The 22,177-nt window shown below is 37.6% G+C and overlaps 1 protein-coding gene across 3 annotated transcripts in view; it reads left to right on the top strand.

The window, feature by feature from the left end:
* Positions 1-22,177, top strand: part of PAIP1 (poly(A) binding protein interacting protein 1) — a 27,004-nt gene continuing 4,827 nt past the window's right edge. The window contains exons 1-9 of one of the 3 annotated variants that reach the window (XM_054004358.1): positions 1-174; positions 1,518-1,633; positions 4,228-4,331; positions 4,915-5,096; positions 10,384-10,572; positions 13,781-13,893; positions 17,072-17,183; positions 18,748-18,873; positions 20,868-20,974. In XM_054004358.1, the coding sequence (XP_053860333.1) occupies positions 4,986-5,096; positions 10,384-10,572; positions 13,781-13,893; positions 17,072-17,183; positions 18,748-18,873; positions 20,868-20,974 (758 nt within the window). In that variant the 5' untranslated portion in view covers positions 1-174; positions 1,518-1,633; positions 4,228-4,331; positions 4,915-4,985. Of the gene's footprint in view, positions 175-1,517; positions 1,634-3,331; positions 3,568-4,227; positions 4,332-4,914; positions 5,097-10,383; positions 10,573-13,780; positions 13,894-17,071; positions 17,184-18,747; positions 18,874-20,867; positions 20,975-22,177 lie in introns of those variants that run through there. The other 2 variants (XM_054004357.1, XM_054004356.1) reach the window with 2 other exon arrangements.

Consider the following 22,177-nt stretch of genomic DNA (forward strand, 5'->3'; position numbering starts at 1 on the left):
GGCGTCTGAGGGGCGGTGGCGGGGGCCGCCGCGGTCCTGGCTGAGCCCGCGGCGCCGGCAGCGGGATTGCGGGATAACCGCGCCGAGCTGGCCGTGGCGGGGAGGCGAAGGTCGGGGCTGGCGAGGAGACGTGCTGGAACGCGTGTATTGGACGTGGGGCTAACGCCATAGCACGTAAGTGGTGTCCTCTTCATTATTGTTACTTCTGAAAACGCGTGGTAAAGCAGCGAGGTGGCCGAGTGGTAGGCGCAGTACGGGAACAGAAAATGGGGAGCTGTGTTAACTTTGGACATAAGGAAGAATTTCTTCACAGAAAGTGTGATTAGATACTGGGATGGGCTGCCCGGGGAGGTGGTACAGTCACCGTCCCTGGGGGTGTTTAAGGAAAGGCTGGACGTGGCATTCAGTGCTCTGGTCTGTTTGTCGTGGTCATAGGCTGGACTCGATGATCTCAGCGGTCTTTTCCAATTTAATCGATTCTGTGCTCCTGTGATTCTATAGCTGTTGAAATAATGCATGGCTGGATGAAGAGCACATGGGACTGGAGAAGCAGTTCCAGAGGATAGCCAGCCACACTGCCCATTGCATCCATACATTGTCTTCACACAGTCCTGCATATGTTGTCTTACTTCACACGATCTGTGGGTTCCTTCCATGTATGAGGCATAGTTTGGTTTGGTTTTTTTTTAATTTACTTAAGTCTGTGTAGTTGCTCAAGCAAACTGCATGTTGCTGGAGATGTCACACAACTTCCAGACTTGTAAATGGTGACTTGGCAAGTAAAGTTAAGCAATGAAAATATGAGAGTTATCCTGAAAATAATAGGATTCTCTACTACTAAATGTTCATTACTGTGCTTTTAAATAAGCTTGTGTGAAATCTGTAGAGCTTTAGAGCTATAGATTATGCCTGTGCTTTATGTTTTGGGCTCAAAAACCATTGACTCCTACAACAACATGCCTCATCGGTATGGTAGCGGTTGGAATAATTCCAGCTATTAACAATAAATTACACTTCAAAAGCTAACCAGCCCTCTCCTTTTTTTCTAATTAGAAATACATTATCAGCATTTAAAAAAAAATAGAGTAAATACCTATTTTCTGTAAAAATGCCTGTGTTCTGAATAGTGACAAGGTTACAGTGTGTGACTTCTTGGCACCAGGCACTGAAGGTGTGTGTGGATTTGGTTCTGAGCTAAGTTTTAGATTATTAGGTAAGACACTTAGGACAAAGCAGGTATCTCCTAGTGGCTGCCTAGAAGTGTTCATAATTGTATTTGGTGAAAGTTTCAATCCAGTCATTGGGTGCTTAGGTTAGGTCTGCCTAGTTTAGTGATCTCTGGGGTTCTGCTGTGTGATCTCAGAGGCTTGAAGTAATTCACAGGACTTCAGCTACTCAGGCCAAAACCTTCTAAGCATAATGTTAAGCAGTCTAAAGGGGTGTACTGTTGTAGGTGGTATTTGGGGCTTGTTATTTTGGAATTAACTACCTGATTATTTTTCTTAATTTTGTTTTAGGTGTCTACAGTGGGGAGAGGAAATTGGGTTCCCAACCAAACTCAACTGTGTTCATGCAAACTTAAGTAGTGCATCTGTAAGAAATATGGATTTCGGATCACATTCCACTTTAAATGGTAAGTAGTTGCCAAACATTTATTAAATTAGTATAATATAAAATGTCCACTAAGTGTAAAGAATTCACATTTATGTCCAAAGGTGAAAACTTGTCTTGTTCAATAACTTAAGGTATTCAGTTCCTCTTAGGTGCAAACCTTAAAGAGATTTGCTAAAGATTGGCATATTCATAAGTGATCTCAGTATATAATGATGGAGAAATTCATTTTTCATCTTCACATCAATGTAAAGTTTTCATTCTTCTCCTGGTAAGGCAAAGTCTACAGATGTGGACAGAGGTCACAATATAGGCATTAAAACTGGAGCTGATATAACACAAGAAGACGGAATATTTTTAGGGTAGAAATTTAGTAGCTAATTTTTGATCTTTAAAGAATTGGTAATACTACTGAAATTAGTTTTGACAATGGTTTACACAAGTGAAATATTATCTTTTTTTTTTTACAACTTATTCAAAACATCCTGCATCGGCTCACATTCCAGTTGCAGAGTATAGATTTATTAGTTTACCATTCTATATTTCCAGAAGGGTTGCCTAGGAACAGTTTCCCCAGGAGCCTCATTAATTTTAACTTATGACACCTTTAATGTCTGGCCACCTTTTTATCTTGCCAAAAATCAGTCCAATTCATGCCTTGGGAAGCTAACAAATATTTTATACCCTGCCCCTCCCCTGTTAATAATTGAAAATGGTAACATGTAATAAATAAACCCAATAGAAACTTGACTTCTAAAGGCACCATTTTACAATCCAATTGGATTTTAAATACAAGACAACACTATTCTGATTTTTTTAATAATGTTTCATACATACTTGCCTATTTTTTTCACCCCTTCATGAGTGGTAGATGGAGCTGGACCCAGTGCCACACAATCTTTTGATTTTTTTTCTGTGGCAGGAACAACTGGCAAGGACAGCAGACACCAGACTGTTCAGGGAGACAAAACATAAACTCCCTAGCAGGATCAGCTGAGGTATATTTGTGGCACACCAGATTACAGTTGTCCTCCTCATCTTGAAAGCTGATTGTAGTACAGAGTTTGCAAAACAATGAGAGCAAGACTTTGGACTGAAATTGAAGAGTAGATTCATTAAATTGTAACTGGACATGTGAATTGAACCGTTCTCAGTTTATGTGATAATATTAGGAAAAATGCATTACATGGACCATGTTCTTCATTTGGTTCCTATTGGTGTGGAAGGTGGTTTGTTAAACATTAAATCAGAACAGCATTTGTTATTACATCAGCATAAATTATAAATGAAAATATATTTTTCTGAACAAACATAGTTTTATTGAGTAGCCCTAACCGTACAATAATATGGTCACGTTGAAGGCTTAACTTTATGGGGTTAAATTTAGAATTTCGCCTGTAGCTTTCCCATCCCTTTCTGGTGGAAACAGCTGTGTATGCACAGCGCGTGATGCACCTGTGGCTGCAGGTCTCCTGTTGTAGCTGAAGCCTTGGCCCTGGCACGGTCACCTCGCCCCGCTCGTTACCGTGGAGATGCAGTCGCAGGGAATACGGTGCCTTTGGAAACGCCGTTTCCGGGCTGCCGCGGGCTCGGTGCGGGCGCGGCCATCGCGACGCTGCACGGGGGTGAAACCGAAAGTGCGGGGCTGGGGCGGGTCCGCGTTCCGCCCGCCCCTCGCGGCCCGCCCGCCCCGCTCCTCTCCGCTCCGCTCCTCCCTCCCATGAGCGCCCGAGCCGCCCGGCCTCAGCATGTCGGAGAGTTTCAGCCGAGCGCCGGGTGCCGGCCGGGGCCGCGGGTGCGGCGCGCCGGAGAGCGGCGGCGGGGCCCGCCCCGCGGGCAGAGCGTCCCGCGGCTCGGGCTCAGCCGAGGAGCAGCAGCACCAGCTGGGCGGCCTCTACCCGCAGCAGGAACCATTGCGGCCTCCGAAGACGGCGCCCCTGGGCACCGGGATGGCAGGTACGGGCTGCTTTCCCCGCTCTTTCTTTTCGCGGAGAACCTGCGCGGCTCCCTGCCCGCCGCAGGGGCACCGGCACCTGCCCTCGGGAGCGTGGTCCTGTTCCTGGTGTGCGATGCGTGCATCGCGCTGAGGCCGGGTCAGCGTGGTGAGCCCTGGGGGCCGGCGGACAGCTGCGCGACTAGAGAGGGGCAAGAGGAAGAAAACCAAAGAGAATCATATGATGCACGGTGTAGTCGCTCACCACCTGCTGACCGATGCCCAGCCTGTCCCTCAGGAACAATTGACAACTCCTGGCCAACTCCCCCCCAGTTTATATACTGAACGTCACATTCTGTGGTATGGATTATCCCTTTGGCCAGTTGTGGTCAGCTGCCCAGTCTTTGCTGCCTCCCTGCTTCTTGTGCATCTGCTCACCATCAGAGCATGGGAAACTCATGTTATCAACACTTGCCTCATACTGAATCCAAAACGTAATGCTGTACTAGGTATCAAGAAGAAAATTAACTCAATCCCTGCTGAAACCAGCATACTGGGTTATGGACCTGGACCAGGTAAAGGTGTGATGTATTGTAGCTGCTTGCAATACTCTCTGTCCTTTCCCCCTTTTTGTGCCCCCACATCTGAGTGTGCTTTTTATCCATCTGTTAATCTGACTGCAGATGGTCTCAGCCTTCCCCCTACTGAAGAATTCCAGCCTATTTGCAAAAAAATAAACCAAACCCAGCAGTAACACAAAGCAATGTTTGTTGGTCAGCTTTTTCAGGTAGGTATCAGGTTCTGTTTTCAATAAACTTAAGAGGTAGTCTGTAAAGAGAGGTTTGGAAAATAGTGTTTTAAAAACACTTCAATTGGATGTTTTGACAAATGGTATATAAGAACAACAATGGCCAAGTGTCCCTGAGCATTTTGTTGAAAATAAGTGTTGGTAAAAATCAGTGATGTCTGTCATTTATTGACCTGACAAATGTATCTTGTATTTGTATCTAAAATCTATGAAAAATCACAGGATAATCAAATATACTATAAGCAGATTTACTAGTTGCTTAGGTTAACTCTTAGACAATGTGTTTACATGGAAAAGGTTTTTTCTCTTGTCCCATTTTTTTTGTTCACCTACACTGTTTACTTTCTACCATGTAGAAAGGCATGTGGCGTGTGCTTAAATGAATATCCATACCTAAGAATAAACAATAAAACCTATGTATTTAAAGTAAGCCTATGTATTTAAAGGAAGTATATTTATAGCAAAACCATAAAAAATGTAAAAAAAACAAAAGTGTTTACTCTGTGTGAATACATACTAATTTAGTGATTTCTAAGAGAAGCTGTTAACAAAAACTTTTCAGAGCACCTGCAAAAGACGGGAATTCCATCTGGATCACAAGATAAAGTTTCAGTTATTGATTCTGGACCAGAAATGGCTGAACCTCAGTTAGCTGTGGATCCTGTAGCAACATCAAACTTGTCTGCTAAAGCACCTGAATTCTATCCATCAGGGTACAACCAGAACTTCAATCAGAATGTCACAGTGAGTGTTTTAACTTCATTCTTTAGTATGTGCCAATTTACTTGTATTCAGACTAATAATGTTTTCTTGAAATCTTTTATGTCAGATAATTTGAATTCTGTATTTGCTGAAGAGATTGCAAAAATTCTGATTGTAACCTCCAGAGTTGCAGCCAGGATGTTAAGTGTTAATGGGTGAATATTATGATGTACATGAGAGCCTCTGCTGTAGGATATTTTGCCAAAGCTTGCTGCAGATAATCTTATTCGTTTTGATTACACCAGGCATTGGTTACATTCAACGTGAGAGTAAGCTGTTTTTTTGGTGACTACCTCTGTTTTAGTTATATCTGTATTGCATTTTAAATGAAAGCATAACTTCACTTTTATGCAGAATTCACAGGTTTTTGAAGAAAGTTTGGGAGAGAAAGCTTGAACTTTAGCTTTTCTGAGCACAGGCTTTGCCTTTCCTGAATTTCCTGTGCCACAGGTACGACTCATCATGACTGCCTAAGCTAGTGTACCATCATGTGTCATCAGTGGTGTTGTATCACCAAAGGGCAAAAAAAGTGTTAGACTCATTCCTATGAGTAACCTACCAACACTCCTAGTAAGAAATGCATTTCCAGCCAGACTCAGATCAATTTGTAGATGCATCATGTAATAAAAGCTGGTATTTCTATTTTCTACTCCATTGTCTTCCATGTTACTGCTTCAGTAATTCTACTCCAGGGAAGATCTCTGTGAATTCTTGGCATATCCTTTTGTTATGCAAACAGTCAAACTCTGGTACTATATCTAAACAGGTGGGAACTTTTACAGATACAATCAAGTGATAAAAAAAAAAAAAAAAAAAGGGATGCTGAATCAAATTGATTTTTGATAACTGGTAGAAAAACTTCATTTGAATGCTGAATATGGTGGTTTGGTGTTTTGAAATCTTTTCCTCACCAGTAAAATTGATATTACCTTAATGTTACCAGCTTTACCTGTTTACTGAATGTAATCACTTTCCTGTATAATAAACCCCACAGCCAATATACAACTGTTAACAATGCCAATGTAAACTTGCTTTTTGGCGAATTGATAATCTAGGAAAAAAAATAACTACTTTGCCCCAGCACTGGTTACATGTTTTCTATAAATAAAGTGTTTCAGTTTCAAGACAAAGAAAAAACCCAAACAAACTTTTGAATAGCATACATAGTGCACTCTTAAAATTGCAAAGTTTCAATGTCAACAATGTTGCTTTTCAGCTGTTTTGCAAAAACAGACAAGAATGTGGGAGTTTCTGGTTGCTATGTTGTTGGAATATGCTATGAATGTGATTCATCTATTAATAAAACTACCTCTGAAAACATTAGCAAAACATGTTGCAGGGACTATAATCTAATTAGAATATGACACACATAAAACAGTGGTATTTTTCTTTCAATCTTTACTAATACAAAATCTGTTGTTTTTTTAGTTTAGTAACTGAAGGAATTTTTTTTTATAAACTGGGCTTACTTGTCATAAAAATAAAAAAAATTAGCACACTTTACAGTTACACTGATTTTGACCATGAGTTTTAAAATTTGAATCAAAACTAAGTTTTGAGAAACTTATTTTTTTACTTAAAATTAGTACTTTATAGCTTTCATTTATGAAGATCCCTGAATTTTTAGATCTGAAATATAGTATTTCTCTCATAAAATACACAGTTGTTTTGCAATAGCAAAAAAACATTTATTATTTTAAAAACAGTGTTGATTCCTTATTTGATTGTGCACCATTATAATCACTGTGTCTGTCCATGTAACATATGCTATTGGGTCAGTTAATTTCCAGTCTTCCCAGTTTTTGATACTCAAAACTATCAATTACCTGTGAAGATGGTTTAAGGAGTACAGCTTACAAGGTTTACTAGAATTTTCAGAAAAACTTTACCAGGACTTTGAAGAAAGGCCTCCATGGAATTCACTGTTTGCATACAGAGTCCAACCCATGGAAATTGTAGATGTCTGCAGCAGAACTAGTGACTAGGTAGGTTTGAATTGCCAGTAGGAAACACCAGATTTGTTCCTTGGAATGGCTGTATGATAATAATATGGCTGTCACTCCATCAGATGGGCATAATGACATTCTTACTTCATAGCTTTAGGAATGAAATTTTTATTATCTTAGGGTTCCATAATCCTTCCCTCCTGCTTTTTTCTTTTTTAACTTCAGTAATTGCCATCAAAAGACCAAGCATGAGAGTGCCACTTAACCTCATTCAGCATGAATAGGTGATTTTATATATGCAACAGTCTTTTTGTACTTGGGTTTGCAATAACTTTGTTGGAAACTTGTTGAGTTCCTGTAACTGAAGGGGAAAAATCCTTGTTCCTAAGAAACCGGAAGAAAAATCAAATCAATGATAAGTTATTAGTGACTAAGTTTATAAGTGGAAATGTGAATTTACTAGATAAAAGAAAATGGCAATCAGTACATATACAAAAACTGACTAAGAGCAGATTTGTCTCGTGAATCTTTGCTACAGACTTTCTATCTTTATGTAAATCAGAGGAGTTTTAGTACCTATTTAGCCTTCTACTCTTCTATATGTAAACTCATGAACTGACACATAATAAAAAAGAGTCAAATCTATAATCTTTTCATCAGTTACTCTTTTGTTGTGAATAATCCAGGATCCCATCCTATAACTATCAAAGATTAGAGAAAGAAATTGGAGCACTGGCTTGTTGGAGTAATTATTGAAATTAACAGAAAATTTCTGGTTGACTTTTGTGGCTTTAAATTATAACTTTGTAGTGATGTGTAATCTCACAGGCTTCTGTTAGCCAGCTCCTCCTGAAAAATAATCAAGAGCCATTTGCTTTGTTTTCCTTCGTTTGATACATTGTGTGGTTCATCTGACAATGAGACATGCAAGTACTTTATGTCTAGAAGCTATTGGGCTAAATTTAGTTAGTTTCTAAAGTATCAATTGTAAATAATTTTAATAAAGTTGTATATTTCTGAATTTCTAAAGTACTTATTTTTCTCTCCCATTTGTTCAGTTCCCTGGCATAGTTTCTGAAATCTAGACATCTTTTGAAGTAGCTTATTTAGTACAGGTAGATTAATATGGTACAGAGTTTAGTTCTCGTGTTTAGCCTCTTAATTACAAACTGAAAATAAGAGTATACAACAGGGACACCAGTATACCAAATGGTACTGGAACCCCTTACAACATAAGGATGTTCTCCAAGACTGGTTTCTTGCCAAGTGAGTATGAGAGGAAGATAGCTTCCTTTCTGCTGAAGGAGGATCTTGCAACAATCTGACGGCTGTCAGAAGGAGCAGCTTCTTTTACTAGCTACAGCAATTGCATACTCTGCAGCCTGGCTAGAGAGTTTTCAGACAGGTTGTTTGCAGAGATGCTAGTTCAACTGTATGTGATTAAGCTGCAGTAGCTGCACAGTAATGTAATAGCTCCGTGAAACAAAGTAGTTTTAAATTTATTGTACAGAACTCCTACCGGACTGTTTGAAATTGCCTTATAAATATTGATTTTCTTTAGTGAAGCAGAGTATGTAGCAAGTCATACATAGGCCCATTAGCCTTTACTTTTTGGATTTGTAAGCTCCAAGTCATTAGAATCATGGAAAACTTTCAGTTAGAAAGGACCTCTGGAGTAACCATGTTCCAATCCTCAGGTTGTCAAAGGCTTTATGTAGTAATAATTTGCCTTTATTTCCATAAACCCATATTTTTTTTTCCTATTGATTGTGGGCAACATTAAGTTATTTAGTCTTTAGTGTTATTAACCAGCATGTCTTCTACTTAACTATAGGAAATCATTCTATTTTTACTTCTGTTACACTGATGTATGCCCCACCTCACTAATTTATGACATGTCTGAATGATTTTGAAAAGTCTGCTTTTTTTACCCACACATTCTTTACAAGTCATGAAATTAATATCAGGATGTGATTTTCAACAATGTGTATCTTGTCTTTCTCATAGTTCATACCTAGCTAGGAATTTTTCACAGATCCATATTACTTCTCAGTAGAGGAGAGATAGGCATTTAGAAGACAAAGTAATGAAAAATCCCTATTAAGGGAGTAGAAGGGGGAGGGGGGAAAATATAGTTATAATCCTTGTTGATATATTTATGTACACTAAGTAAAGGAAAAGTGCTTTATCATTTTAGCTCAGCTTTACTGTAGATACCCTTTAAGCATTTTTAAATGGTAGAACAGTTGATAACTCTGATTTTCTTTATGTTACTCTTATGTCTTGAATTGCTAATTTTAAGTCATTTTTTAAAAGTGCCACTTCGGGCTCCTTCTTGCATTTCTGAAATATATGAGGTGCTTTACACAACCTTTTGTGTAGTGTGACAAAATTATTTATTTGGACTGTGTTACTTCTAGTGACATCACTGAGTATGCTGCTTTCTTTGCTATTCCCTTCATTTACCTGTATTATAATCATCTGGAACAATATTGACTTTAGATGCTCTCACATAGATTCATTTCTGAATGGACAAAATCGGTGTTCTTCTTTTCCATCAGTGGGAGCATAAATATCAATAAAGTGATACTGGGTAGCCCCTCCTCTGTTTAGAGAGCAAGTGTGTTTACTGTCTTTTCTGGTTTTAAACCTGTGTAGCTGTAAATTAATGCAATTCAATTTGAATAGTTTCATTTCATGCCTTGTAGTCTTTAATCTTTTGCCAAGAGATGCAAATACTCTGACTTTAAAATAGCAGTTTTTCTGATTATACTTCTTACATGGGAACAGTACTATGTATTTATTGTATGTCTCTAATTACTCTCCCTTCTGCATATTTTTGGAGCACTATACACACTATCTAAGCCCAAAATTTTTCAATGTTTCAAATTTTCCATTCTTTTTCCTCTACAGTTTATAAATCCATAGTATGGTTAGTGTCCACACCAGGAATGGGTGTTGAGCCTTAGTTTGGTAGTTCTACCCTTAACAGATAAACTTACTTTGTTTGTTAGTTAATCTTGCAACCAACTTCTTTTTAATCCATCTTTTTATGTATTTTACTGGGAGACCCTAATGTCTGTAAAAATGTTTTGCTTGGTTCTTAAGGTGATTGGTGTACAAGAGGCTTCTGAAGTCTACACTCCAGGAGGCATTGAGGTCTATGCTCTGTAAAAATGTTGAAGTGAACTGTGTAATAAAGATCTCTATCAAGCATACAGAGACTCAAAACTAAGGGCTGTATGGTTATTTCTGGAGACAGAAGGTGTAAAAATTATTCAAGGTTATTTTTAAGTACTTGCCATATTGTTTCACTTCTACAGGATTCTTCCTTTGATGATAGATGTGATGGCTATCTGACCCTGGCAGAGTATGTACAAGACTTCCTAAATCACCTCACGGAGCAACCAGGTTGTTTTGAAATGGAAATAGAACAGTTTGCTGAAACACTGAATGGCTGGGTTATTGCAGATGAAGCTTTACAAGAACTTGTTGAACTTATCTATCAGCAGGTAATGTATTACAAGATGGACATTATGCCTCTGTTACCCAGTGCTCAAGACAGGCATTCCAGTTTTTGTTACATAATTGTATCAATGTAGTGTTTTTATTATTTGATATTTTTTCCTTTTAGACTGAAATATATAGGGAAGGATTTTGCTCAGTAAATTGAAATGGTAGCTTAGATTTGTTGTGTGTTTGTATCTCCTGGGTAACATACTACAGCTGAAATTATGGTACTTAATTAAAGGAAGCTGTATTTTAATTTTTGTTAGTAAAGATTGAAGAAACTTATACAATATTATACAGTTTTATTCTCTTGTGAAAAAAAAAATTCATAGTCCTATGATACTTTAATTCCTAGGTATTTAAAAAAATTAAATCCATACCTACTGTACACACCATCCTTTGGGAAGTACCTCTTTACTGCCAGGCTTTTTTCTTTATTTGAAATATACCTATTTCAGAAAAGCATAATTGGAGAAAAGGAAAGCTCCTCTAAGGGTAACTAGGTCCAGTCCCATTGATGGCATGGAAATGAGGACAGAGACCTTGAGCTGAACTCTGCACTAATTGGGCAAGCCATTGGAAAGAACATCTTAATATGTGTTGCTTAGCAAATGAGCTGCTGTTACTGTCTTTTGGGCTCACTGCAGAAAAGGAAGCCATGCTTCCGGCTTGCTCTTTATTATGTTGGGTGTCTTTCATAGGTTTGTTGCTTTCACGTTCTGCCTTGAATAAAAGTAAAAATCAGACTTTTACTTAATTGAAGATACCTGCAGAATATTTTAATCTGGTGTATGTAGAAGTGGAATGACTGGTTGGTCATTGTATAGAACTGTAGAGTCTCAGGTTTCTCATTACTATACAGAATTAATGCATATTTAATTGAGACCAATTTAGTTAGACATGATGATCACCTGTGTTGCATTTGGCAGCATCATTTTCCCATTCTTTACTGAACCCACGGAGGGTAGTTTATAGGAAGGGGAAAAAGAGGATTTTATGCTATTCTTAACTTCCTGTATTTTAAATACATTGACTTGCATTTAATAGAAGTCTCTAATGTTGCCTCTTCCTTTCTATCCCCCTTTAAAAACAAGTTCAGCATTAGGATTTACTGTGACTTCCTCAACTCAGAAGTTCAATGTTAGTCTGAAAAATTTACATGAAACTAAGTTACATGAAAAATAAAGCTTAATGGCAAAAAGCTATACTAGTATCTAAAAGCATCTAATTTTATATATCTTGTGTGTCAGGCTAGCATAGTGACTAAGCAAAGCCAACTACACTTATTATTCTTCTGTCTTGAGCAGAGGCTCAAGCATTTGTCTTCTGGCTTTTCTCAAAACAATTAAAATTAAATAGGTTTGTAAAGGAAATACACTGAAATGAAATAAACCCACGTCCTGTAGGGTCTTCCCATCACCTCTGTGTAAGGTATCTTAGCCTGTCTATAAATAGTAATTATATACTTACATTCTTATTTATGTCTGAACAGAGTGAAGTGCCAATTCTTCTGTCTTCCAAAAGCTGGACACGGAATTCATAGTTTAAGAACCTTTACTGTTGTCTAATTAATGCAGTGGATTGTTAGAGCAGCTACTGTTTCTCAAGATATGTGTTGGTAGATTAGCCTTCATGCTTAGATTGTGACTTTTTTGGATTGGAGATAAAGTGGTGTTACCAGCAAAAATTGTTCCAAGAATATGATTTTGCAATGTAATGATTGATTATTAGGAAGATACAGGGTGTGTGCTATGCCAGATCATAATATCTAAAATTTAGTTATTTCAATGTCTGGTGCAACCACAAGTACAGACCAACTAAAAAGGAAGATAATGTTTAAAAAATACAGATGAGATTTGAAGAATTTTTGTATATGTTTGGATGTTAAAGTTTTTGTTTGCTGGGAGTTTGTTGGGTTGGGTTTTTTTTTTTTGTTGGAAAAAGTATTTTAAAGGCTCACCGTATAAAAAAGGGGTACCTCTTCTAGTCAGAGCAACTGATTGAACCACAGCATCAAAGTCTATTTAGGTAGTTCCAGTAAGGTGCCCCTTACTGGAAAGTGAATTCCATTTACTGTATCTTCCAAAGACAATTTTTTTTTATGTACTATGCACACAGTAGAATTATGTCTTTTTCTCTACCTGTAAGAGGTAGCTAGGTATAATTGCATTAGCAAGAGTTTTTTTTCAAACATGTTGGAACAGCTCAAACATGCAAACATATCTGTAGTACTGATAGATGCTACAGAAAAAAATATTCACAGATTATAAAGCCAAAGTAGAAGTTTACTGAGTTCTTAGTATCCTCATTTTCTTTTGAGCAGAGTTGGTGAAGTTATTTGCAGCAGAACCTCTTTTCACTGAAACTGCATCTGAGAAATAATCTGAAATTCAGGTGTTGTTAGAGGAGGCTTGAAAATGAGTGAACAAAATAAATTTCCACCTCTTTAAAGTTTGAATTATAAAGATTAAAACATAAGATTTGTTACACAATATCATTCCTACCACCTTTTTTCAGATGACAAAGGTATAGATGTTCAGCAGTAACAGGACTTGTTTTAGAAAAAAAGGATACATCAAGAGCTGTTAATTGTAATGGTTTAGTCTTACTCTCTGATTCAGAACTGTGCAATTCTGCAGATTGCTGGAGCATGAATGGGAGAAAGTATTTCTCTTTACTTGCCATGTTCTTACACTCTTTCCTTACACTCTTACACTCTTACACTCTTTCCAAAAAAAGATTATGGAATAAATAGCTTATAGACTGAAAGAAGACAAGTTTTTACGATGTTGTTTGAATGTACTCATTGTTCCTTGAGAGAGTATGTGTTCTTGAAAACGTGTCTTAATGTTCAATGTTGATTTTTTTTGTATAAGCAGTCTGTAAGTGACTTTGAGATACTCTTCCATTGCAGATCACAGTACAGAAGTAGAGTTACATGAAGACACGTGGCATAATGGTGGTTGTTTGCTTAGAGCCACAGAATCACAGTATAATGAACTTTTAAGTTCTGCTGAAATGCATATAACAACATGCTGAAGCAATACAAAAGTGAACTTGGCAAATAATAATTATTAATCATTCATTTTCTGCTCTTGAGTTGTCTGATCAGCATTAAGCATGGATTTCAAAAAAGCTTTTAAAAATATTCTCTGATAGCCTAATCATTAGTTTTATAAATAATTTATTTTTCCGCTTTTATTTTGGAAGGCCACATCTGTCCCAAATTTTTCATACATGGGAGCACGGTTGTGTAACTATCTATCTCACCACCTAACCATTAGTCCACAAAGTGGGAACTTCCGACAGTTGCTGCTTCAAAGGTCAGTATCAGTCTTAAGCCTTAAGTATAAGTCTTTAAGCCTTATTCTCTTCAGTTACATCTTTCTGGTTTGTGTGTTAACTCTTTCTGTTGCATACAAAGAGATATTATTTAAAATAGTAGTACAGATTGAGGACTATCGAAACACAGGTACATTCTGAGTATTGAACACAGGCATCTTAAAATATTTTAATATTTTTAAACATAAAAATAGGACTCCATTTGAAGTTCTGTAGGATCTTTTGAACTGAGTATATTAGATTGATCCCCAAAATAGTGCAAATTGGAAAGTTAATCTATTTTAAAATATACTAAATGCACATATAGGTACTGTCCTTGTCCTTTGACTCTTGCCAGTACTTACTTAATTGTGTTTTTTTTAATTAGTGCTTTTGTTTTTTGCCTGGAATTTGTGTGTAAGGTTTATTCACTGATAGGTTAACTGACATTGTATCTATGAAATAGTTGTATAAAATCCAGAAGTTCTTCAGTTTCAGTTATTGCAGATTTCTGGGGACCTCAGCTTAATAATGATTAGACTTTGTAGTTGACAAAAATGCGACATTTTTAAATTGTTATACATCCTCTCAAATATTACTGCATGACATTTGAAGGAATACTGTCTTAGACACTTCAGAATTCTTTATAAATATGCCTCTTTTTTTGTTGTTTAAAGACATCTGGCTTTCTAAGCTTCAGGTTTGCCTCTTGTTTGAACAGTTTTTACTTAGTCCAGCAAAAGTGTGATAAACTTTTACTGTAGTGCATTCCAATGGTCTTTTGTCATGAGTGGAATGTTGTGGTTTAACCTGGCAGGTACCTAAACAGCTTGCAGGCCCACACTCAATTTCCCCACCCTCCCAATGAAATAGGCAAGAGATTTGGGGGCAGAAAAAGTAAAATTCATGGGTTGAGATAAAGATATTTTATTAGGCCGAAAGGGATGTGAATATAGTAACAGTGATAAAAGAATTAGCATATAGCAAACAAGAGACACACCATGCAGTCGCTCGCCACCCACAATGCCCAGACAGTTCCTGAGCAGCGGCCCCCGGGCAGCTTTCTCCCTGGTTTATATGCTGAGCATGAGGCAACGTGGGATGGAATAGCTGTGTGGTCAGTGCAGGGTCAGTTGTGTCTCCCCTCATCTTCACCCCAGTCTCCTTGCCGGTGGACTGGGGTGAGAAGCAGAAGAGTCCTTGATGTAGAGCAAACACTGTGAAGCAAAAGCTAAAACGGGGGGGATAGAGAAGCTGAAAACACTAATTTTTCTCTTTTTTTTTTTTTGTTGTTCTCTCTTTTTTGTTGTTGTTGTTTGTTTTGTTGTTTCTTTTAAAGTCATTGCTTATGATTTTTTTTTGAACTGTCTTACTTGAACATGAAAGGAAATCCCTGTTAATGTTGCATTTTCTGGTTCTTGGTTTTGAGGCAAACCCAATGGATAACATTAATGTTAGTACCCTGAACCTATTAATTTAAAGTTGCTGATGTTTTGCTTTCTAATATGGATGAAATTGGGAGCAAGGAGGGTGTGTGCAGATAAACAACCTAATAATGTGACAACAGAGAGGTCATCTTCTGTTTCTCAACAAAGTTTCTAACTGAAATTTTGTATTTCAACTCTTTAAGATGTTTCAATTTCTCCACTTTTTCTCAATCCATTACACAGTCATTCAGAATACATTAAAATTTGTCTGGGTTTCCTTTTATCTCATTTTTTTTTTAAATTTTGTTTTGTACGGTTATGTAAACTTGTGTATTTTTGGCACAGTTGCTAAATACTAGAAAAATTACTTCACTGCCATAGTATTTTAATACTATTGTTGTATTTATATTAAATTACAGAATCATAGAATTATTTGGGTTGGAAGAGACCTTAAGAATCTAGTTCCAAACCTCTCTGCCATGGACAGGGAACCTTCCACTACACCAGGTTGCTCAGAGCCTCATGCAGCCTGGCTTTAAACACTGGGATGGGGCATCCACAGCTTCTGTGGGAACTTTTCTTGGTGCCTCACCACACTAACAGTAAAAAATTTCTTCCTAACATCTAGTCTAAACCTGTCCTTTGCTAGTTTGAAGCCATTCCCCTTCGTCCTGTCACTACATGCCCATGTGAAAAGTCCTTCTCCCGCCCTCTTGTGGGCCCCTTTTAGGTACTGGAAGGTGCTACAAGGTGTCACCAATGCCTTCTCTGCTCCCCACTGAGCAGTCCCAGCTCTCTCAGCCTGTGCCCATAGGAGAGATGTTAAGGGCTTATGGTCAACTTAGTGGCCTTCTCTGGTCTCACTCAATATGTCTGTGTCTGCCTTGTTCAGAGGACCCCAGAGCTGGATGCAGTGCTCCAGGTGGGTCTCACCACAGCAGAGCAGAGGGACAGATTACTCTCACTCACCTGCTGCCCACGTGGCTCTGGATGCAGGATACAATTGGCTTCCTGGCCTTCAAGCATGCGCTGTCACATTGATCTTCTCATCACCCAACACCCCAAGTCCTTCTTGGCAGGACTATTCTCAACCACTTCCCTGCCTAAGCTGTTCTTAATGCTTGGGATTGCCCTGACCCATATACAGAACCCTACACTTGGCCTCATTTAAGTTCATGATTTGCACAAGGCCACCTCTCAAGCCTATCAGGGTTGAGCATGTGTGCCATCCCTTCCCTCTAGAGTGTCACTTAACACTGCTCAGCTGGGTGTAATGAATTATGTATCACTGTCACTTAACATGGCAAGATAAACAATTTATCAAATAAGTGTAAAGGCATCTAAGACAATGTGGTAAATACCCCAAAGAGGGAAACATGTCTACTTCATTTCTTTGGGCATTGGCTGCGTTTGTTACTGTTGCACATCCTAGACCCATATTCAGTTGTATAAATTCAGTTGTGTAACTGTATTCATTTTTACATGTTTTAAGTTGTTCTATTTTGCTTTGCTGTATCAGATACCTCAGTGCTTAAAGACATAATCATGCAATCATATGTGTTTCTCTAAAAGGATGCAAATCCACTGTTTCTTTGTGAAGGCCTCTCATTCCCTTCACAGATCATACATCCCAGCATTCAGCATGTAACAGTTTTCATGCAGTTCATAAGTTCTAAGTGTTCCTTTAAATAAGTAGCATGTTACATATGTTGGAATGACTACAGATGGTGTAATTGCGTATTAATTTTTACAGGTGTCGAACAGAGTATGAAAACAGAGATGAAGCAACCAAAGGGGATGAGACTACTAGAAAACAATTTCATGCCTTTGTGCTGTTCTTAGCTGAACTTTATCTTAACTTAGAGGTGAGAAGAACATGACTCCTCGTACATTTTTTGTTGTGTGTAGGTAAACACTGAAGTAGACTGTAATTTGAGGTGTTTTTCTAAAGGCAGAGTGCAGTAAAGTAAAAGAACTTTAGAACTGTTTCATTATAATGCATATGTCCAAGAAACATATAAACAAAAAAGGACAAAATCATTAGAAGAGAAATGTATAAAAATGAAAGTGTAGGAATTTGTGGGAAGAGCCAACCACAAACATCTTCGAAATGAAGCTTTTATTTTCTTTTACTGGCAAAACTCCTAGATGGCTATACTTGACCAACATATTAAATGGTATTAAATGCCTAGCAGAAGCAGATCAGGCTCAAAAACATGTAATTCAGTATTCAGGTACTAATAAGAGGTGTTAACAAACCCTTGAGGCAGATGTGAAAAATCCTCAAAATGAGGAATTAAAAATGCAGACTTTTTTAAAGATACTTCTTCTGATAGTTTAGTCATTGGCTGATGCATGAATTATGCAATCTTGTATTTAGATTTGTTTTCTGTATCTGTGATATGTACAAAAATGTGTACAATTTTCTTTTTATTTTTATGCCTGTGCATTTACCAAGTTCACTTCCTGCTGCAGTGTAGGACGTTTGACTTGATTGTTTCAGTGGTTTGATTTAAGCAAACACTGTAAACAGGTTCTGCTGGCATGGGGAAATTCCTTCTCTGACTCTTCCATTTCTGGACCATATGTGGTCCTTGAAATCTACTTTTCACTTGCTAGAAATAAAAAATGAAGATTTTCAAAGACTTTGGAACAGGGGAGGTTGTCCATTTGTGGAGTATACCATATTCCTTGAAGTATACCATTTGGTTTTAAACCATTTTCTGTAATTTTTTAATTATATAAAGACTGCTTTCTAGAACTAAGCTACCATTGTTGTAGAGAATATGTAATGCAGTGTGGAAAAGAGCATGAGGTTCTGGAAATTTGGTATTTTTTGGACCATTAGGCAGGCACTTGGTAGCTTTTCTTCGCAATTTGTTAGCAGAGAAACAAAATTCTAGACATGCTTTGTTATGCCAGAATTGCAAGGAGATTACTCAGAGTAAGTTTTCCACTGACACTGAGCTGTGTGGTGCAGTCAACATGCTGGCAGGAAGGGATGCCACCCAGAAGGACCAAGACAGGCTTGGGAGGTGGGACCATGCAAACAAGGTAAAGTGCAAAGTACTCGTCTGGGCCAGGCACAAATACAGGCTGGGTGGAGAATCAGTCAGGAGCAGCTCTGCTAAGAATGGTTTTGGGTGTTGGTGGATGAGGACCTCAACCTAACATTCATCAGAAGATGTATGGCCAGCAGATTGAAGTAGGTCATGAACTAGATGATGTTTAAGGGCCCTTCCAACCCAAACTATTCTATGATTCCATGAAAGTCAGTGTTCTAAAATGGTTACAGTATTTGGCATATAGATGTCAACTATGTTGATCACAAACCAAATAATACAGCATTCAAGAGAGAAAATGTGCCCAAAATAATTTCTACAGCTTAAGTATTTTAAATATTAGGGGGATTTTGATTATGTTTTGCAGATTAAAGGATCAAAGGGACAGGTTACACGGGCAGAAATTCTTCAAGAAGGCCTTCGGGAATTACTGAATGCACTCTTCTCTAATCCTGTGGACAGTAATTTGATATGTGCAGTGAAACTGCTGAAGGTGAGACAGTAGTTTTAAAAGAAAAAAAAAAAATCTGTCTTTTTAAACTGCCTAGCTTTAATATAGGGAATAGTAGGGTAAATTACAAGTGAGGAAGTATTTATAGGGTTTATGCATTACAGCATTAGCAGAGCAAACTACTTTTTTTTTGTTTTCCTTAGTACCATTAGGAAATTGAGCCAGTAAAAAAAGTAACAAGATGCTCTAAAAATACATTCAAGGCCATTTGTGTACAAGTGAGCAATAGAACTGAAGTTAAGCTGCAAATGAGTAAATGCTTCCTCTAGATCTCATTTTGCTGCTTCTGGTGTGGGAGAAAACTGTAACCACTTTGAATGAATTGTGATATCTTAGGTGTGCTCTGTGTTCTGAAGGACATGTGGCTATTGGGGTCCACCACTTTTTGAGGCAAAAGGTTCCTAATATCTCTTACTTCATTCTGTGCTGTCTGTGTCATTACTATTATAGAAATAAATAGATTTCTCTTTCATGTTGAAAATAAACCTCTTTGCTCATAACCCATATCTTTTCTTATAAAATGGTTAGCCTCTATGTTGGAGAAACACTTATCTTCAGTAGGTATCATTACACTATTTTTTTTTTTTCATTCTTTACCCTTCCTCATACTCCACTGCTTCTCAGCCTGTTCTATCTTGAATTTCATTTCTGACAGCTTCTTTTGATATCATAGAGTAGGGAAGAGAGATTTTTGTAATTTAAAACCTTCATTTGAAGTTTGGATGTTTAAGGAGGTTGCTTCACAGCAAGTGTGAGATTGTGCTTAATGAGCACTTTCACTCCTGTGGTCAGTCCTGATGTTGGCAAGTGCTTCCCTGAGGCAAGGCCCATTGAAGAACCTTTTTAAGCAGCAATACACAAATCAGGAAACTTTACAGTGCAGTAAAGAAGAAGAAAACCAGTCATCTAAATTTTTTTATGACACATTGCTATATCTAAAACGTGGTACAGAACAGAGATTGTTTTTTTCAATCCAGTGTTTTCTGATGTTTATAGTATCTCAAGTGTTGAATATATATGTAGCTAGACTGGGCTGCCTCATGAAACCTTGGTTTCACTACTGAAGCAATAAATGTGTCATTTTATCTTTCCCATTTAATACAGTAGTAGAGGTTTTCTCTGTTTGCTGTGCAATATGTTTCTTTTTAATTAATCTTGATGCTATTTCCTAATTATCCGGGATTAAGGTGAGACCACTGTGGAATACTATGAATGCCAAGCAATTGCTGACCAATATACTTGCTTTTCTCTTGGGATTTTATCCCTTTGTATCATCAAGTGCCATTCCAGGTGTTTTTGATTATGTAATATTTATGCTGAGGAGATGGCTATTAGTGGCAAACTATTTTTTTTTTTTCTGATTTAACTCCTCCTGTGCAATTATTGGGCAATGAAGTACAATTCTTGTAGTAAAAATCTTTCATCCACAGGTGTTCTAGAATGACTTCTGCTAAAGCTTTAGCCTCATACACTTTTATATATTAAAGTTCAGGTTGGCTTCTTCAGATAATTCTCATCTCCTTTATATATACCCAGAAGAAATTCTCTGGCATGTGTGATGCTGGCCAAGTTGACTGAAGTGTTTCTAAAGCTCAATAAAGTATTATCTGTTGTGTCAACTGCTGGCATCAGCTGCAAAAATAAGATTTAAAGGAAATAAATAATGGTAGTATGTACTTAAATTAAGTAAGATCTGACCAATGTCACTGAAGAGTTGTTTCAAAATCGTATTTCAAGACTGAAACAAGTGGCTGTGAACTTCTAGGTAACAAATATAGGACATGGAGCTCCTATACTGTCTGTAGTTTACCAATAACCTATTTATGAGGTCTATTAATCTGTTTAGCAAAGAGATACAGCTGGGAGTGTCAGCCATTGAGTAGTCCAAGTGTCATGAATTGTTACAGAATCTCTTGTTGACTGTTTATTAAGGATTTCTAATTTTCTTTTAAAAAATACTAATCCTTTTTCTTTAGTTGACAGGTTCCGTTTTAGAAGATGCCTGGAAAGAAAAAGGAAAGAATGATATGGAGGAAATTATTCAGAGAATTGAAAATGTTGTGTTGGATGCAAACTGTAGCAGGTGAGAAGATAAGTTTATGTGCAGTGTTTTGTTTATATGAAAAAGAACACCTTGAAAAAGCTTCAACTATAATGAAAAAATTATCTTTGAAACTTGTATTTATGAAAATTGATGTGTTTGTAGGTCATTTTCCATGTTAAAAAAATAAAAGTTGTTTTTCAGTTGAACGATAATGTGGCTTTCTTGGCAGTTGGGTTGATTTTGTTTTAGGGTAGGGTTCTTTGTATTTTAGTTTTTAATAGAGATTCAAATTCCACTGTTCAGTTGGGTTTTTTTAACCTATTAGGTCTCAAAATCTTCGGTAAGCGCTTAGGCTCTTAAAGCAAGTATATGCAAAGAGGAAATAGGGGCAATATCTCATAGTTTATACTTTTAATTTTGAATTGAACAGGCTTAAATACATACAAGCAGTACTAAATATGTAGCTGTATTAAATACATACAAATTACTATAAATGTAAAGGCAAAATGAAATATACTTTGTGGCTTGATTTTTGTTTGGTTTTCTTTCTGGAAAGCACACCTTTTTGGCAAGGTCTTAGTTTTAATCTGGAAAAAATGAGTGGTTGACTATCTATTAGTAATAGATTAGTGGTTAACTATAATCATAAAATTGTCATAAAACCACCTGTATGCATGAGGTTATCTGATTCTGCTGTGCTTCATCCTCAGCTTCTTGCACACTTACTAAAAACCTGTAGAGGGCTGAGGGCTCAGACAGTGATCTCTTGCCATATGGAGGGGAGGTCAAGAGTGGCTTATAACATCTATGGGTTGTAATTGAGCTGCCCCCAAGGAGGATGAGGAAATTTTTGCTTCAGGAACCAAAATAGATGGCACAAGCTGAGGCTTCAAAGATACAGAATAACAAACTAATTTTGATGCCTTTTCGCTGGTCCTAAAATCATGAGCCAGACACAGCTAGGTGACAAAAAGGGGTTATCTTATAAGGATCCTTAGGTGCTCAACTCACTAGGTGGAAAAGTGCTGAAGATGCACACCCAGCATAATGTGTATACAATTTCTGTACATTTAGCAAATTAGCATAGCTGACAGGGATCCCCAGGTTGAGACATAAGTGGTGTGGTAATTCCCCCCCAGGGCAACCCTTTCTGAATTCCTCCCCCTCTCAGATAGGAACTAAACTTTGTTTATGAAAATGTGTCTAGGAGAACTTGGCTTCCCAGAGAATCTAACCTTGGAC

This window comes from Vidua macroura, chromosome Z (assembly GCF_024509145.1).
Source record: "Vidua macroura isolate BioBank_ID:100142 chromosome Z, ASM2450914v1, whole genome shotgun sequence".
Lineage (NCBI taxonomy): Eukaryota > Metazoa > Chordata > Aves > Passeriformes > Viduidae > Vidua > Vidua macroura.